The sequence below is a fragment of the Loxodonta africana genome, chromosome 13 (genome assembly GCF_030014295.1).
Source record: "Loxodonta africana isolate mLoxAfr1 chromosome 13, mLoxAfr1.hap2, whole genome shotgun sequence".
Taxonomy (NCBI): domain Eukaryota; kingdom Metazoa; phylum Chordata; class Mammalia; order Proboscidea; family Elephantidae; genus Loxodonta; species Loxodonta africana.
The window spans coordinates 23761360-23779101 of record NC_087354.1 but is presented as its reverse complement, the minus strand read 5'-3'; the positions used below and the strand labels follow the sequence as shown (position 1 = coordinate 23779101).

At 44.5% G+C, this 17742-nt stretch overlaps 1 protein-coding gene across 5 annotated transcripts in view; it reads left to right on the top strand.

Moving 5' to 3' along the window:
• SLCO3A1 (solute carrier organic anion transporter family member 3A1) overlaps positions 1–17742 on the top strand; it is a 350355-nt gene that overhangs the window by 315419 nt on the left and 17194 nt on the right. For all 5 annotated transcript variants that reach the window (XR_010317372.1, XM_064267086.1, XM_064267084.1 and 2 more), the window contains exons 8-9: positions 5152–5327; positions 10962–11026. Coding sequence is in view for 4 of the 5 variants with exons in the window: in XM_064267086.1 (XP_064123156.1) it covers positions 5152–5327; positions 10962–11026 (241 nt within the window). In the remaining variant the exon portion in view is untranslated. The remainder of the gene's footprint in view (positions 1–5151; positions 5328–10961; positions 11027–17742) is intronic.

Here is a 17742-nt window from a genome sequence, read left to right as displayed (position 1 = left end):
AAGGGCTGATAGGTAGATGCAGGTCTTGCTTTCATTTCAGATTTTTCCTCCCTGGCCATTATCCTTCAGTCAGTGACCCTGCAAGGGGAGAAAAGACTGTATTTCTCCTTGAGCTTTTCAGTATCACCTTTGCCTTGAGGCACGTGTCTTGCCAACAGGGCTCTTTGCTCTTTGCTATGAGCTCTGAGTTTTTTTCCTGGGAATACCAGTTGGGTTGGGCCAATAAGGGAAAAGGAGTCCCAGCTACAGAAAGACAGTAAAAAATGGCAGGAGGCTGTTGAAGGAACTTAAGTGAATCATGAAAGAATCTGTACATGTCTGGGACACATAGGAGTATGTTATCCTTCAAAAGAAGATGTCCCAATCAATGGTGGTGGTGTCGCTAGTTTGCCATCCCAGTTATTAGGATGTCAGGCACAAAAGATCCAAGGGCTCATAGGCAAGAGCAGAACAGAATGCTGCCTGTGTTGGCACCCTCTCTGGAAAACTCCCCTTCTAAACTGCGGGACTAAGGCAGGACATTTAATAGAAAATGTAGTTTCTTCATGGTAATGGAATTCTTTTTTTATTTTTTTCAGTGAAGAGGTACACAGCCAAAATATTCAACAGTTTCTACACGTACAATTTAGTGACCTTGATTATTACATTCTTCAAGTTGTGCCACCATTCTGACCCTCCTTTCTCAAGTGATTCCGCCACCATTAACATAAACTCATTGCTCCCTGAGCTTCTCATCTAACCTTCCAAGTTGCTGTTGTCAGTTTGATAACACACAGATAATGCTTTAAAAGAGCACAATCTTCAAAGCAAATATTCTTTGCTAATTAAGCTAACGTATTGTTTGGTTTAAAGATGACTTTAGGGGATGGTTTTGGTTTAAGATTTAAAGATTATCTCAGGGCAATTGTTTCATAGGTCTTCCAGTCTCAGTGGATCCAGAAAGCCTGGATTCCATGAGAATTCAAAATTCTGTTCAAATTTTTCCCCTTTTGATGAGGATCTTTCTATAGAATCTTTGATCAAAACATTGAGCAGTGATAGCTGGGTACCATCCAGCTCTTCTGGTCTCATGGCAAAGGAGAAAGTTGTTTACGGAGGCAATTAGACATGCCTTCTGGTTCCTCCTCTGTTGATATTGGAATTCTTTACCAAAGAAAAAGAAAAGGAGGTGTTTCTAGAATGTAGGGACATAACTCTCTACCTTTCAGTTTTTCACAAGAGGCTCTTTTTTCCTTTTCTTTTTCTTTATTGTTGTGAAAATATAGGTAACATAGCATTTGCCAATCGATCATCTTTCACATGTACAATTCAGTGACACCAGTTACATCAAGCATCTTGTGCAACCTTCGCCAGTATCTGTTGCCAAATTGTCACAAGAAGCTTTATAATTAAAATAACATAATTGCTCATACGTATCCGTTTAGCAGACTAATCTTTCAACCTAGGAATTTTTTTCATTGGTACAATTAAAAGGAATTGATCCCTAAGTATTGAACGTAGGGACAAGACCCAAACAGAAACAACTTTTTTTGCCAGTATTTTTGAAACACCGCTGATGAGTATTTTGTTCTTGTAATAGGAGCTGTCGAAATCGCACGCTGATGATTTTCTTCATCAATAGGAAATGAATCCAAGATTCCATAGAGTAATCTTTCTACTTTTATGGTCTCCAGCTTGTTTGTAATTATTTATCCCCATCATCATATGTGAATAGAGGCATTTTTCAATTTCAATTGAAAACTGAATGGGAGCAAGAGTACAGTTTTCAATGACAGTGCCTTCTTTCATTGATTTTGTTTTCTAATGTTCTGGGGCTTTTTTATTTTTTTTAATAGATGATATGTTTATGTGGTCCAAAACTACAAAAAAGAGGGAGTAAAAACTCTCCCTTCCACCCATTCCCTGTTCACCCACTTCTCAGCTCACCACTCTACCAAATACACAATTCCGTGTATATCTTCTGGATTTTTTATTGTACATATAAGACCCTGTTCTATGTCTTCTTGTTTTGTTTTGAGTTTTTGTATTTTTTAAGTTAATAATTTGTCTTGCATATCTTTCTGTATTAGTACATAAAGAATGCTCACGTAAATGTTTTGTAGTTATGTGATCTTCCATTGTGTGGATCTACTAGAGTCTCTGTAACCAGTCCCTACTGATGGCATCAGTGTACACTGCAGTCATATTATACATATGCCAACACCATTTTCTGCCTGGACAAGTATATCTGTAGGTTGAGTTCTTACAGGATTTACAAACCAGCCCCACCCTGTTCCAAACCCCACCACTGGTTCCAAACCTTATCAGGCCTATTCTTCTCAACATGAGGCCTCACAGTACATGTCACTGGCAGTAAAACTAGAACCTGCCACCCCATGTTGTGGCATAGGCAGAGAACTCGTCTCTTCTGGAGGCAGCGGAGACTGCATTCCTTCCAGGGAGTGGCCGGCTGGGAAGACAAACTCGTCTCTGGAGCCTGGTGCATTTTCTTAATAGTTGGCCACTTGTTGGGAACCAAAGAAAGCAGTATGGGGTATTCCACTTCATTTAAGCTATGAGAATCCACAGGCAGTTTCTAAGATCCATCCACCTTTGGGGCTGGCTGGACAGAACTGTTGTATACAGAGTGGGGCAGAACTAGGATCCAAACGTCTGTTATCTTCTTAAAGTGGATCGTTTCCTCACATTCAAGTTATCTCTTTTTTCAAACTTACTACTGCTCAGAGCTTTTGCAAGTCTAGAAGTTCCCACTTAGATGCCCAGATGCTACTAGCTCAAGGGCTGCTCCTCTACTTCCTTTCTCATTTGGGATAGTAGTGTAAGACCTTGTTGGTGGAAGTTATGCTGTCTCCCAGTTATGAAGCCTGGGAGAGAGGAAACTACACAGTCCTCCTCTGAGGTTCTCCCCACCACACTCAGACATCTAAGGCAAAGGACTCTTCCCTAATGGCCTCGTTGCCTTGTGCACCCAGAGCACTCCAACTTCTTTAACACAGCGTCTAGTCAGACCTGTGCACAGAAATAAGGACGTCTCCCGTTCCTTGCCATACAACTGCAGGCCCAGCATTCTCCCTTAGATTCCCTGCTGCAAGGGCCACAAGAACGCCCCAGCGTGCCCCACACTGCAGTTCTTGCCACCATGTTAAACTGACTCATCGAATGGAAAAGGAAACTGATTCAAGGCCTTGCTCAGATCACTCTGGTTTATCTCCTCCCCAGTCTCTTTCACAGCTCTTTTCGAATCAGTTAAATCTGAATAAATAAATACAAATTTGCCTCTGACCTTTGGGAGGGACCCATCCATTCTCAGCTTTTCTTCTCTGGCACCAGCAAGCCAACGTCTTCACTGGTTGTATGCTAGCCTCTGGCTTCTTCTATTCTGGCATCATTCCTGTCCAGTTGGCCAGGGTGGCCCTTGGTCCATTGTTGTACCATCCCTCTCCATTGCTGTGTGCTCTGCCCACCTTCACTTCCCTTTGTCTTGGCTGCAAACCCCATGGCAGCTTAGCCCTGCTCACTGCATGCACAGGATGTTGGCCTCTGGAACCCATTTAACTCACCAGATGGGGCTGCTCAGCCATAGTCTGAGATAAAGACTTCTCATTGTATTCCCATCCATTAGGGGCATGGTCAGGACCTAATTCGTTGATCCCACACAACTAGTACTGGTAGGAAATCTCCAGAGGTGAAGAGGTCATTCCAGGTGGCGGTGTCTATGGAGAGGGACTGTTTCAGGGCAGGGCATCAGCACCTTTGAGGGAATCGCAGTCAACACTTCCACACACTGTAACTGGGCCATTTACGCAAAGGCCCCGCTCTCGTGAATTGCTTAGGGAAGAGGGTCCCAGAGCAGCACACAGTTTGATGAGGGGCGCGAGGGCTGGCTACCCCTCATCCCCACTCCCCATTTGTGCAGGACATAGCATACAGGTAGCGTGCACCCAAAAAAAAAAAACTCATAGCGACATAGTCACCCTATAGGACAGAGTAGGGTTTCCAAGGAGTGCCTGATGGATTCAAACTGCTGACCTTTTGGTTAGCAGCTGTAGCTCTTAACCACTGTACCACCAGGGTTGGTGCCCCTAAAGGCTCGACACCCTGCAGTCACCCCATGGAGCTTGATGGGATAAGACACTGTCTCTCTGTCTCTTATGTCCTGTGGGAAAAGAAAAGAAGGGAGAGGGGGAGGAGGAGAGAGAAGAGAGGAACAGAAGAGAGGGCAGGAAGAATAGAATTATAAAAGCCAAAGGGGATTGGTTTGACCCTCAGGAGAATTTCCCTAGTGTGGTTAGAAAGCCAAGCAGTCCTAGAAAGAGAAGCCATGAATCATTTATGATTGTTTTCATCTTGTATTCATTAAAAGCCTCTGCACTATTATTATGGAGCCTTAATTGACTTGGTGCTTGGCACCACCTCTGCCAGCCCCTGCTCCTCCTTCTACCATCAGCAATTCCTGGGAGCAGAGGCACTGGGCAGGCGTCTGCCCAGGAGATCAAATGGAATGCAGCCGCTGTTCTTGCTTCGCTCTGATCATATATTCACCAGTGTATCTCGTAGGGCCTTAGCTCTGCTCCCCACGACCTCCTCTCAGCATCCTGGCATCTCTGAGCCCCCTTGGTTTTCTCAGCCCAGGAGAACTTTCCCGTGAGCCCTCCCCTCTCGCAGCCTCGCCTTCATGCCTGACCACACACACCCTTTGTTATGAGAGCTCCGCTGGGCAGCGAACCAGCAACAATACGCGGTTACCTGATTTACTCCTTTCAATACATTTCTGCGTAATTATAACTGCATCAAAAAGAGGACAAATTGGCAAGTGATTACAGTGTTAATTTGGCAATGCTTTATCATATTGTGCAAGCTCGGTTTCCTCTTTAATTGTCACTTCGGTCCACGGTGCAGTTTATTGCAGGATTCTCAAGAATAGAAATGAAATACACGAGAGAGAGGGGAATCGACTCTCCTTCCCATAAATATGCCTTTATTTGCATATGTTTTGTGGCCTCCTTAAAGAGCTAACTCGCTTATCCAGGCCGAATTAATGGAACGCCACGGAATGCATAATTAGGCTGCAGCAGCTTTCGCTGACGGATGGCTTTTGATTTGGGAACTGGAGATGCCCCCAGTTCAAACAGCTGGATGCTTCCCTTCCAGAATCTCACCGGCTGCGCGTGCCTCACCACTGTCCCCCCTGAGAACGCGACCGTGGTGCCTGGGAAATGCCCCAGCCCCGGGTGCCAGGAGGCCTTCCTCACCTTCCTCTGCGTGATGTGCGCCTGCAGCATGATCGGCGCCATGGCGCAGACGCCCTCGGTCATCATCCTCATCAGGTAAGCGCTCAGGCCAGCCCGGGGACCTGAGAGCCAGCCCTGCTGCCCCTGTCATCCACCAGGTGTGTGTCTGCATTTCTCCTAGAGAAAAGAACCTCAGAGACTATATACGAGCCAGGCAGGTAGGGCTGCAGCAAGGAATGCACCTTCCCTAGGCCGACAGGAATCAGTTATCTTGGGGCAGACAGTTAAGGTGCACAGCTGGTGGCTGAAAAGTTGGAAGTTCAAGTGCACCCAGAGGTGCCATGGAAGAAAGGCCTGATGATCCATCTACTTCTGAAAAATCAGCTACTGATAGACCCTCAGTAGCACAGTTCTGCTCTGACACATGTGGGCTGTCCATGGGTCGGCATCGACTTGACGGCAACTGGCTTGGTTTTATCTTTCCTACGACCTCACACCAAGAGTAGAGAGCAGGGCCCAGAGGAGAAGACAGAGCTGTCATTTCCTCCCAGAAGGAGACTTTGCAGGTATTTGTGAAAGGGACTGTGATTCTGGCTTGCTCTTTGCAGAGAGCAGCATTGTTAGAGCAACGTGACCAAGGCATTGGACTGGCAGTTGAAAGTCCTGTTGCCCAGCCCTGCCTGCTTGCCCTGCCACTGGTCAGCCCTCTGACCTTGGGCGTGTCATTTCCCCTGGGGCTTGTCTCCAACTCCGTAAGTGGAGGTGACACTCCAGGTTCTGCCTGCCTCCTGGAGTGGTGTGGGGCCAGGTGAGACCATGTGTGTGTGAACACCAGAGAGATGTGAGGCAGCCTGGGAGGGCACAGTACAGTGGAGAGGGAAGTCACCCATCACACCATAATCCTGCATCTCTCGGGACCTGTCCTGGAGCAGAAGAGGTGCCTCGAGGTGAATTATTAAATAATAACCTGAGTAACTTTTTATCATTCTCCCCATTATCTAAATCTGTGTGAGGCGCCTAGAAGTGAGCTGATGAGCACCCACCTGAACAACGGGAAACCACACCACGCAAAGGTCACTACTTCGTGGCATGCAGTTACCTAAACAAACCAATGCAGTCCCGAAGGCAGGAAATAAGGAGTGAAGTGCTTGGAAGTGTCCTGTGCAGATGCGCATCCCCAGCTGCTTTAGCCAGCTTCTTTCTTCCTCAAGCCCTGCAGACCACGTTTCCTGGATTTTTTTAGGAATTCCCCCAAAAGAGGATTTATGAGCAGGACTTATAGTACTAGAGGAACCCTGGTGGCACAGTGGTTAAGAGCTATGACTGCTAACCAAAAAGTCAGCAGTTCAAATCCACCAGCCATTCCTTGAAAACCCTATGGGGCACTTCTACTCTGTCCTCTAGGGTCGCTATGAGTTGGAATCAACTCTGTGGCAACAGGTTTGGGTTTTTTTGTTTGTTTTTATATTACCAGAAGGTTATTAGCAATGCCTTGTTAATGTGCAAAACCATTAAGGGTAGGAATACCAATTTGCCATTTTTGCAGTTACTATATTTGAAAAATAAGTTCAAAAAATTAACACCTAGTGTTTGCAAGGCTGTGGTAAAATCACACGTTGCTGTTGTGGCATTTAAAATTGTGTCACTCCTTTAAAAAAAAAAAACATATGGTACTGTGAATCAAGGGCCATAAAAATGTTCAGACCCTTTTAGGCAACAGCCCTACCCCTTGCCATTTGTCTTAAGAAAAATGCTGCCCTTCAAGAAAAAAAAAGGCTCGGCACAGCGGCACAGACAGATTTTTATTACAACACTAACTATAATAGCAGGAAAGGCTGAATTGGAGTATGAGTTAAATTATGGTACTGCAGTTCAGTGTAACAATGAGAACTCTTAAGAATATGAAAAATGTTTATGAAATGAGCCATTGAATTTAAAACTATATATGCAGGCTGATTATATGTAATGTGCATATGGACAAAGCCTATCAGATCTCAGGTATGGGTTTAGGGTGGCAGTGTTATGGGCAGTTTATTGTTCTCGTTAGAAATTCTCAGGAAGTTTTATTGTGATCTTCACATACGGAAGGCCCTGAGAAGCAGAGAAAATGGCTCCTGCCCCCATTAGCAGTTACTAGTCCATCCCCCTTTGTCCCTTCCCCATCACACTCCTGCAAAAACACGGCCTCTAGGAGGTGAGCAGCCAAGACTGGCAGACCAAACACAGCAAGGGTGTTGAAATCTTAATCTCTTCCAAGGTCTCAGCTTGGCAGACAGCTCTTGGAGATTTTCAGGAAATGTTTGATTCCCGTTAAATGAATGGTCAACCCAACCCACATCCATTGCCATCGAGTCAACTCCAACTCGTATAGAACTGTGTCCTTACAGTTTCCAAGGCTGTAATCTTCACAGAAGCGGACTGCCACATCTTTCTGCCTCAGAGCAGCTGGTGGGGTCAAACTGCCAGCCTTTCAGTTAGCATTTGAGTGCTTAACCACTGTGCCACCAAACCGGTTGCTTTCGAGTTGATTCCAACCCATAGCAACCCTGTAGGACAGAGTAGAGCTGCCCCATAGGGTTTCCAAGGAGCGGCTGATGAATTAGAACTGCAGACCTTTTGGTTAGCATCCTGAGCTCTTAACCATTGCGCCACCAGGGCTTACTAAATGACCAAGCTGGGCCTCAGCTCCTAACTCCACCCCCCAGGCTGGCCTGCTGGAGACTCATGCATATATGGTGTGCATACTGGGAGGGCCAAGGGAGCACCTTATCCAGTCTCCTTCCAAGCCTCACTTGCTGTAACAGACGTTCAGGTAGGCAAAGGACACAAGTAGCCTGTGCCACCACCCAGTTGTGTGCCAGCCTTTCTCCAGTCCCAGGTGATATACCCACTTTCAAGCTGCTGTGAGCTACTGTTAATTTGGCCCCGACTCTGCCGACCACATGCACAATGGAGCAAAGCCCTGCCTCACTGTGCACCATCCCCACGATCGCTTGTGGATCAGACCATTGTGATCCACAGGGTTTTCAGTGGCTGATTTTTGAAAGTAGGTCACCAGGCCTTTCTTCCTAGTCCATCTTAGTCTGGAAGCTCTGCTGAAACCTGCTCAGCATCACAGCAACACGCAAGCCTCCACTGACAGCTGGGTGGTGGCTGCGCATGAGGTGCGTCGGCTGGGATTCGAACCTGGTTGCCCTCATGGAAAGTGCGAATTCTACTGCTGAACCACCAATGCCTCAGTCTCAGGCTAGACCGGAGCATACCTGCTGACAACAGTGCTCAGAACGTACACAAAAGAGAATAAAAGCTGATGTTTACCAAGCCCCTATTAAGGGCCAGCACTGCGCTCTTGTTTTTAACTTACTGAGTTTCCATTTTCGTTAGTATTATTCCCATTTTAGAGATGGAGAAATGGAGGTGCAGAGAGCAGTTTACTCAAGGTCACACAGCCAGTAAGTTATGGAGCCAATGCCCCATCCCTAGTCTTCCCAGGAACTTTCAATGATGTGCAGATCTGAGCCCCCGACTTCTGTAGAACTGCATCCAAGATGAATTATTCCGCCTGTTGGAACCACTTTCCCAACAGGATATGAAGAGAGATCTTAGCACTTTGCTCACTTTGTTCCTTGTGACATGATAGCTAAAAGGAAATCAAATTTCAGGGGATAAATATGCTAGCTCATTATACCAGCATGCTTTTTTGATAAGGAATCTTTGCCTTTATTTATGTGTCTTTCAAGTCAATACCTTCAAATGAGTGTATAAAAAATAGAACCAAGGAACTGATAATGACTTTGAAGGATGTGGATTCTGTAACATGTGCCTTCTAAAGAGCTGCATTTCTTCTGTCCAGACGTCGTTGATATCACACAGGTGTCTGGCTTAGTCAGCTAGAGAGCCATTTCTGCATCACTCAGTGAGAGTCTTGACCTGTGGCCCTGGGATTACTTACCTCTATTGTACTCTTTATAATTGAGAAGAAATGTGTACTTCCCCAAGCATAACACATCTTTAGCTTTCCCCGAGAATCTCAGAAATAAGGGCGAAGATTTCAAAAACTAAATCCACGTCCTTTTGGTTTGGCAGTGTTGCTTGGCCTACCATTGTTGTTGTGTTGTTACTGGGTGCCATGGAGTCAAAAGCAAAGTTATACCCACCTGAAGTTCAAACCAGGTAGTAGGTCATTGGATGGATGCTATTGGGTGGTTGGAATGCATGACACAATTGAAGCTATAACAATACTGAAATCCTATTGGTAGCTTGACTTCTAACATTTATTTTCTACAGAATGTATTGCTAAGCCTTCCCTAGATCACATGGGTGTTCCTAGTCTTAGAGCCATGCTCAAATGCTCCTGGTTGCTTCTAAAGACTCAGTCACTCTGGAGCTGTCTCTAAGTCTAGCCAAGTGCTTCTCAGGGATGTAATTGTGTGCTTACCTCCCCCTCTCCCCTAGAAACTCATGATGGGGATTGTGTTCACTGCTGGTGGTACTCAGAATGACCTGAAGCACACGAGCATGGGTTTGGTCAAATAGCTCCCCTTTTATGCTCCTTCACCATGAAGCCCAAGATAAGCCTGCCCAGTGTCAAAAGCGGGAGGCATTGCCCGCCTATCCATCCCTTTATATGTTCACTCAGCACATGCTGTGTGCCAGACACTATGTTAAGTTTTGAAATTACTAAGACAAGAAAGATACAAATAGTTCCTGTCCTCAAGGAGTGAAGCCAAGCATTAAATAAATGCTAATTTCAAGTGTGAAAAGCATTACAAAGGAAATTTCACGTCATCAGCTGCATGGACCCATTTTCTGGAATCAGTCATCATTCCCTGATCAGACTAGGAAGACTCATGTGATTCTTAGCAATAAATTCTGTAGAAAATAAAGGTTAGAAGTCAAGTTCCCAACAGGATTTCAGTACTGTAATGGATTAAACTGTGTCATTCATCCCAACCATCCAATAGCATCCATCCAGTGACCTACTACCTATGTGAGCTTCAGGTGGGTATGTCTTTGGCTTCGACTCCACAGCACCCAATAACAACACAATGATAGGCCAAAATGGTAGCTCTACTGTAGCTCTCAATAATCCCAGAAAGAAGTACACCCTGAGAGTGTACTCAGAAAATGTGCCCAAAGATCATTCTAAGGGACCACTCTAGGGTAAACCAAGGCCAGGGAGATTGAATTCATTTCACAATAAAGAATTGAGACTATGCAAATGTACCTTTCCAATATACAATGTACTGAAACTTAATGTAGATGAATGGATTATTTCACAGATGGCCCACCCAGGGTGTCAAACCATGCTGGTCTGGTTGATTTCACAGTGTGACCTGAGGATGACAAAGGTGTTATTGGTTCTGCCCTCTTTTCCAGGAAGCATAAGGGGAATGGTTTTCCCAGTTGATGTTTCCCTATACATGTACCCCACTAACTTAAGGTGCTTCCCTGCCCCAACAAAAGCAGAATGTCTTTAAATGAAAACTTTGTGGGCCAAATTTGCATTCTGTCCTTCCAACGACAGGATGAGCTCGTTATTAAAACACTGTTGAATTCCTCAACCTACCTTGTCACTGCAGTAGCAGTTACTTTTCAGACTTTACAAAAAAAACAGTGATGTTCTAAAGAAGGGGTCTGATGGACGGCAGGAAATGATTCTGGGGTCTGTTAATTAAAGTGAGGTGATAAGAATCTTTTTTTTTTTTTTTTTTTCATCTTTCCACGTAGGACTGTCAGCCCTGAACTCAAGTCTTATGCCCTGGGAGTTCTTTTTCTCCTCCTTCGTTTGCTGGGTACGTATTATCTCTTTATTCCCTCAGTAATGAATTGGTTACTTACTACCAGGTGAGTAAATATCAGTGCAATGGTCCCATTTCTTGGATTTATTTCTCTTTTCTATGAAGTTCAATTATTAGTAAGTGAGAGAAGCTTTTACTTCTACAAATTTTACTGAGTAAGACGTAAACTCAGGTGCTCCCTGGATATTGCAAAGTTTTCATTTATGCCAGCCTATCTTCCTGCCACCCTGAATTCCCAATGGCATAAAGGGGAACAGTGATGGCACCAAAAGGGACAAAAATGGCTGGTGTAATTTGGCATCCTCATCAAGCTACCCATGAGCAGCTTGTTAAATGTTTCATTTCTCAGGCTGCCAGCTGGGAGGGAGAGAGAGAGGCATTCTCACGTTGCCTCGCAAATGGAAATACTTTGCACCCTTTAAATTTTTCCACACCGATTTAGTTTATTTACCTTGGGTTTCTGGGATGGGACAAGTGTGACCTTCATGCCATTGGGCTACTTTCTAAGGTTTGGTATGGATGAAAGGAATAGACTCTAACTCTGTCTTTGTTAAGATGGAAAAACAGAGAATGTAAATAGTTAATGACTCACCCAGGGCCATGTAGACTGGCTAAGGCAAAGCTGGAATGGCCACCCAGAGAGCCTGGCTCTCAGCAGGGCTCCACCCTTTCCTCTGGACCATGCTGTTGCTTTATGAACATCCTTTGTCAAGGCCAAAGTCAAGATAGGATAACTGTAATTTTCCCCTTGAATAATAGGGAAGTGGTTTTTTTTAATGGACTTTAAATTGTAAAGTAATGTGCAATAGGAAATAACTGCGGCCTGTATTTTCAGAGTAAAAATAAAATTCCTCTTTCCAAGTATGTGCTCATGGATGAGCACATAGACTTAGGTACAAAAATGTTTATAAAAATGCTTGGAGTCATTTAAATAAATCATGGTGTATGATCACAGTAGACTTTATATTCCCCTTTAAAATTCCGTGAAGAAAAATACAAATTTGGAAAGGGGCATGTGCTATGTGAAGAGGAAGAAAGATAGTGTAATAGATATCAGATGTTTTTGAAGTATGTATAAATGTGGAAAAAATATTAGAAAACTAGACATCTAAATGTTAACAGTGATTATCTTTGAGTTATGAAGCTATACAGTAAAACCTGCAAAAGCCAGAAGCTGGATACGGTGGAAACCTGTCAGAGAAGGAAAACTCAAATACTTTCCACTAACAGAGAGCGATAGATAAATGCTAAGGCTATATCCTGTAAAGGCAGAAAACTTGAGAGAACCAGAAAAACGTGACAGTCCCATTGAGTTCCAGCTCTTGCAGGTTTCACTGTACATGGTATTTTCTAACTTTGTTTAATATTTTTTAAGTGAGTACATATATATATATAACTTATATAATGATATTAATTCTTATATAATTGATATATGAAAAAAGAAAGCTATTCCCTCTTAGATCTATTAATAAGGTAAGTTCCTATCTGGGAGAAATGCGATATCCACCCCTCCTGACCTCTCTTCTGTGCTGTAGCCAATAATTTCCAGTCAGTCATTGTAAGCATTCCTGCCGTGCCTGGGACAAGGCCTCAGAATCCTTCTCAACCACTATTGATCCATGTATGTTGGTCCACATATGAAATTTTAAATAGCATCTCTATCTTCTTTCTATTTCATGGAAAATAGAAATGCCCTAGGTCTATAAAGCTGCCCCAGTTAAAACAAGTTCAGAACTCATGCAAAAATAAACCAAAATAAAAATAAAATAGAGAATAAAAATAAAAGCCTTCCTAGGAAGCTGCAGGGGAAACCCTGGTGGTGTAGTGGTTAAGAGCTGTGGCTGCTAACCAAAAGGTCAGTGGTTCGAATCCACCAGGCACTCCCTGGAAATTGTATGGGGCAGTTCCGCTCTGTCCTATACAGTGGCTATGAGTTGGAATTGACTCAAAGGCAATGGGTTTGGTTTTGGGTTTTTGGAGGAAGCTGCAGTAGCCTGCAGAAATCTACCAACCGCACGGAGTTATGATTACGCTGATCGTTTTTCTTACCGTTACCAGAGTAGAATGAATAAGGAATGTGTCACCGTGCCCCCCAGTGTCACCCCAGATGGTTGGGTAGATTGGTAGGTAGACAAAGAAAGTATAATATCAGCTAGGAAGTTGGGGACCCTGATTTTTGAAAATGGTAAAACCATCCCACATATAATTCATGCTACATATTAATATTTGCTGAGCATCTAGGGTGTTCCAAGCTCCATGGAGCACACAGAGGTAAATGACAATAGCCCTGCTCCTAAGAGTCCTGTCAGGGCTGACTGGAGCCCCGTCTGTAGAGCTGCTGGGGAGGTCTGGGCATCTGTAAACCAATGCTAAGCTCAATATGGCTGGAATGAAATAGTTAACCTTCAGAATAGTTGTTGTTTTTTTTTTTTTAATTCTGCTTTTGGTGAAAGTTTACAGAATTAGTTTCCCATTCGATAGTTGTACGTAAAGTATTCCACGACATTGGTTTCATTCCCCACAACATGTCAGCACTCCGCCCATTTCCGCCCTAGGCTCCCGGTTTCCTTTCGTCCAGATTTTCTACTCCTTCCTGCCTTCCCATCTTTGCTTTTGGCAAATGTTATCCTTTTGATCTCCTATAATTGATTGTTTTAAGGAGCTCGTTCCTCTCGGGTGTTACTGTTTTATTTTTATGGGCCTGTCTGTTATTTGGGTGAAAGGCCTTCAAGAATAGTTTTGATAGCGCAAATTGAAAAAAATTTTGCAAGCTATTTCTGAAACGTTAATGAAAATTATAGGACAATTAAAGGGAAAAGTGAGTTATAAGCCATGCAGTTTGATACTAAGATCATCATATGTTGCTCTAAAGGTGTTTCACTATTTTGAGTGTCTACCCCGGGAATAATCAGCCAGGCATTATCTAGAACAGTGTTTTTCAAACTTCTGTGACTATAATCCATAGCAAGAGATAAATTTTACATTATGGCCCAGTACAAACATGCATATACATTGAGCTGAAACAAAAATTCCATGAAAAAATGGGAAAAAAAAAAAACAGTAGCCGTTTAATCGGTTCCAACTCATGGCAACCCCATGTGTTCAGAGTAGAACTATGCTCCATCAGGCTTTCTCAGTGGCTGATTTTTTAGAAGTAATTTGCCAGACCGTTCTTCCAAGGTGCATCTGGGTGGACTCGAACCTCCAGCCTTTCAGTTAGGAGCTGAGCACAGTAACCATTTGCTCTACCACCCTTAATAGTATGATGTGCTCTGATACTTTCTTTTTTCCTCTCTTCTATTCTCTCCTATTCAGCTCTATTTCTTGCTTTTTTAAAAAGTCAGTCATGGCCCACTGTATTGATTTCATCTCCCATTATAAGTCATAAATCACAGTTTGAAATACCCTGCTCTAGAAGATTCTGACACAGTTCCATCTTTTAATTGAAAGCAGCTTATCAAAAAGTGTTTGCATATGACCTGATTCCATTTTCTGTAGCACTCAATAAAATTAACCACCATTATTGTTAATGAGGGACTGAACAAGAAATCAGATTCATGACTTTTTTTGTTCATCCTTTGTGCTGGGCCCCATGTTGGGGGTATCACAGTTCAGAGTGACAGGATTCATGATGGAGTCAGCACAGGCTCAGTGGGGCACACAGAAGGGCCACTAAACCTTGCTCTTGCATGGCGGGGCAGGGGCATGGGTTTAGGAAGGTCATCATGTCTACGCTAAGAGCTGATGAGTTATCCAGGTGAGGAGGAAGGAGAGAACGTATTAGACAGAGGGCTGAAAAGGGCAAAAGCCTGGAGGTGAGGAAAGGACAGGGTATGTTAGGAGCTGCTTTGAACACCAATGGAAAGGAGTTGGTAGAAAGGGTGGAGGCAGGGACTGTGGTGGTGCCAGTCATTGTGGGGCCAGTAGCTTCCCCAGCTGCCCTCAGAGCCCTGGAGTAAAAGCAGGAAGTGGCTGGTGGTATCAACATAAGTGTGGGAGTTTGTGGGCAGCTGCAGTGGAACCAAAGCAATTGAGCATGATGGCCTAAGTGTGACTAAAGTGATTGGCCACTGTGCCTGGGCTGGAGAAGGAAGGAAATAAAAACAGGAGAAAGTGGAGAGCTCAAAGAGATAAAGAACTGTAAGAACTGGCCAGTGCCACTCATGCGCAGCCACTACCATCTTGTCTGTGGAGACTTGCGTGCTGCTGTGATGCTGAACAGGTTTCAGTAGAACTTCCAGACTAAGAGAAACTAGGAAGAAAGGACTGGCAATCGACTTCCAAAATCAGCCAATGAAAATCCTATGGATCACAGTGGTCATATCCACAGCCGATCACGGGGCTGGCGCAGGACCAGGCAGTGCTTCATTCTCTTGTGCCAGGGGGTTGCCATGAGCTGGGGGCCAACTGGATGGCAGCTAACAACCACCACAACTGGCTGTATTAATATAATAGAAAAAGAGAATAGGAAGTTGTGGTCAAAGATTTCTTGTCTGAATTTGAGGCTACAGAGGTGGGGCAGGTCTGAAGAACGTGCTTGACCGGAGTGGAAGGTGGATGAGGAGCCTTGTTATTAAGGGGGACAAGTTATAAAAAAGGCCACGTGTGGAATGGGGGAGGGGAGCAGGGAGGGAGATACTGAGCTGGATGAGTCAGTCCATTCAGAATAAACTGAATCATCTCCTCATAGCAGAATTCCTGGTGTTAGCAAGCCCACCATTCTTCAGCCTTTTTTAAAGGTCACGGTCACGGCTTTCCTTCCTAGCTGTGGGCAAACCATCTGCTCCCGCGTCTGACGTAGAATCTTGCTCCTGGAGCTACTCCATGCCATGGACGTTAAAGCCCCAGAACCAAACCCATTGCTGTCAAGTTGATTCTGACTCATGACGACCCCATGTGTTACAGAGTAGAACTGCTTCATAGGGTTTTCTTGGTTGTAACCTTTATGGAAGCAGATCACCAGGCCATTCTTCCGCAGAGCAGCTGGGTGAGTTTGAACCACTAACCTTCAGGTTAGTAGTAGAGTACAAACTAGTTGCACCACCTAGGAACCTTTGCTGAAACAAATATCTGCTAAGATTCTGCTGTGTTCAAGGCACTGTTCCAAGTGCTAAAAAGAGTATAAAAATAAACAGGAGCCAGTGTCCTGCCTTCAACAGCCGCTGGTAGAAGGGAGCCAGTGTGGGGCATGTATAAGATTAGAAGAGCTATAAGGAACTGGAGTCTGGGGGGAAAGATTTTACTTGGCTATGTAGTTGTCAGTATGGAGCAGCCAATGGCTTTTGATAGGAGAGCAAATGTACCAGCAGAATTCTGATTTAGGAAGATTAGCCTGGGAGCAGTGTACAAGGTAGTTGCCAGAGTGCAAGGTAGTTACCCAAACCTGTTGAGCTCAAAAGAAGGTGGCCTGGGGCAGAGCAGTGTGACTGAAAGGCCAGGACAAAGGCATACAATATCATGAAGGCAACATCTATGGAACTGCCCCTCTCCCCTCACCTGATTATGTAAATGAAAGGAAAAGAGAAGCAACAAAAGTTCAAGACAAAGCTGAGCTTCCGAGTCCTATGACTGGGCCTATGGAGGGCCTTTTAAAGAATAAGATACCAGAAGCAATTAATAAAGCATCCCAAGGGTATTGGGAGTGCTGGACCAGCCTTTCCACCACAGACTCTCCTCCCACAAGTGCTTGCTCTGGCTTATAGAGCCACCCGCGGAGCAGAAGGCACTGAGTGCAGCTCCTTATGCAGGTGTCATTCCTCCTGTGGCCTTGGGTGATGGGTGAGTTACTCTAGGGAAGGAGCATCTTGGAAGCTCCTGATATGGCTCGCCAAATGTTTATTACACTCCTACTGTGAGCATCGTGTTGAATATAAAGATGTTTATGGGTAAGTGGGAGAAATATACACGTCACACAAGTGCTTTGGAAGAAGGCAACACAGGGTGCTCTGGGACCCTGGCCATGGGATGGGAAGGAGTGAGATACAATGGCAGGAATTGCGTGAAAGACCTCGTCCACTCACCTGCGCATGTATGTGTATATTCAGCACACATTTCTTAAGCATCAGACTCTTTCATCAGTGTACCTGGCCTCCTGATGTATCTGCATCCCCCAGGATCTGCTTCCCGACCTGTGCTAAGGGGACACCCGTGTTTACCATGAATCCCTCTGAAGCCAGGCACAGCTGGGTTTGAATCCAGTTCTGTCGTTACTGACCATGTGGCCTTTGGCAGGTTATTTAACCTCACTGAGCCTCAGTTACTTGAACGAGTGCCCAGGAATGAGATGAGAGCACAGTAGCTCCCCCAGACTGCCTGGATTTAAGAAAAGTCAATATCAAGTGTCCATGGAGGATACTTGCAGATGTCAGCTGTCTCGTATCTTTCTTGGCATTGCTGGAGCAAGAAACTCACTAATTTCTGCAGGAGACTGCTTTTCGACCTCCCTCTGTCTAGCTTGTGCTGGACATAACAGCAATTCTGCAGGTTGAATAGAGATTCTGTGGTGAATTCAAGTCTTGACAGGTGAGCTGTCAATATATAAATGTTAAATATAAATGGCAGCTTCCATTTTGTCCCATAAAGGAGTGTGAATTTATTTTTCTTACAAAAGCCTTTCGGTTCACCTTCTAAGTTTAGACCAAAGAGTATAAAGAGGCCCAGCCTTTTCAACCAGGGAAGAGAATGTAATAGCCAAAATATAAGACCCTAAG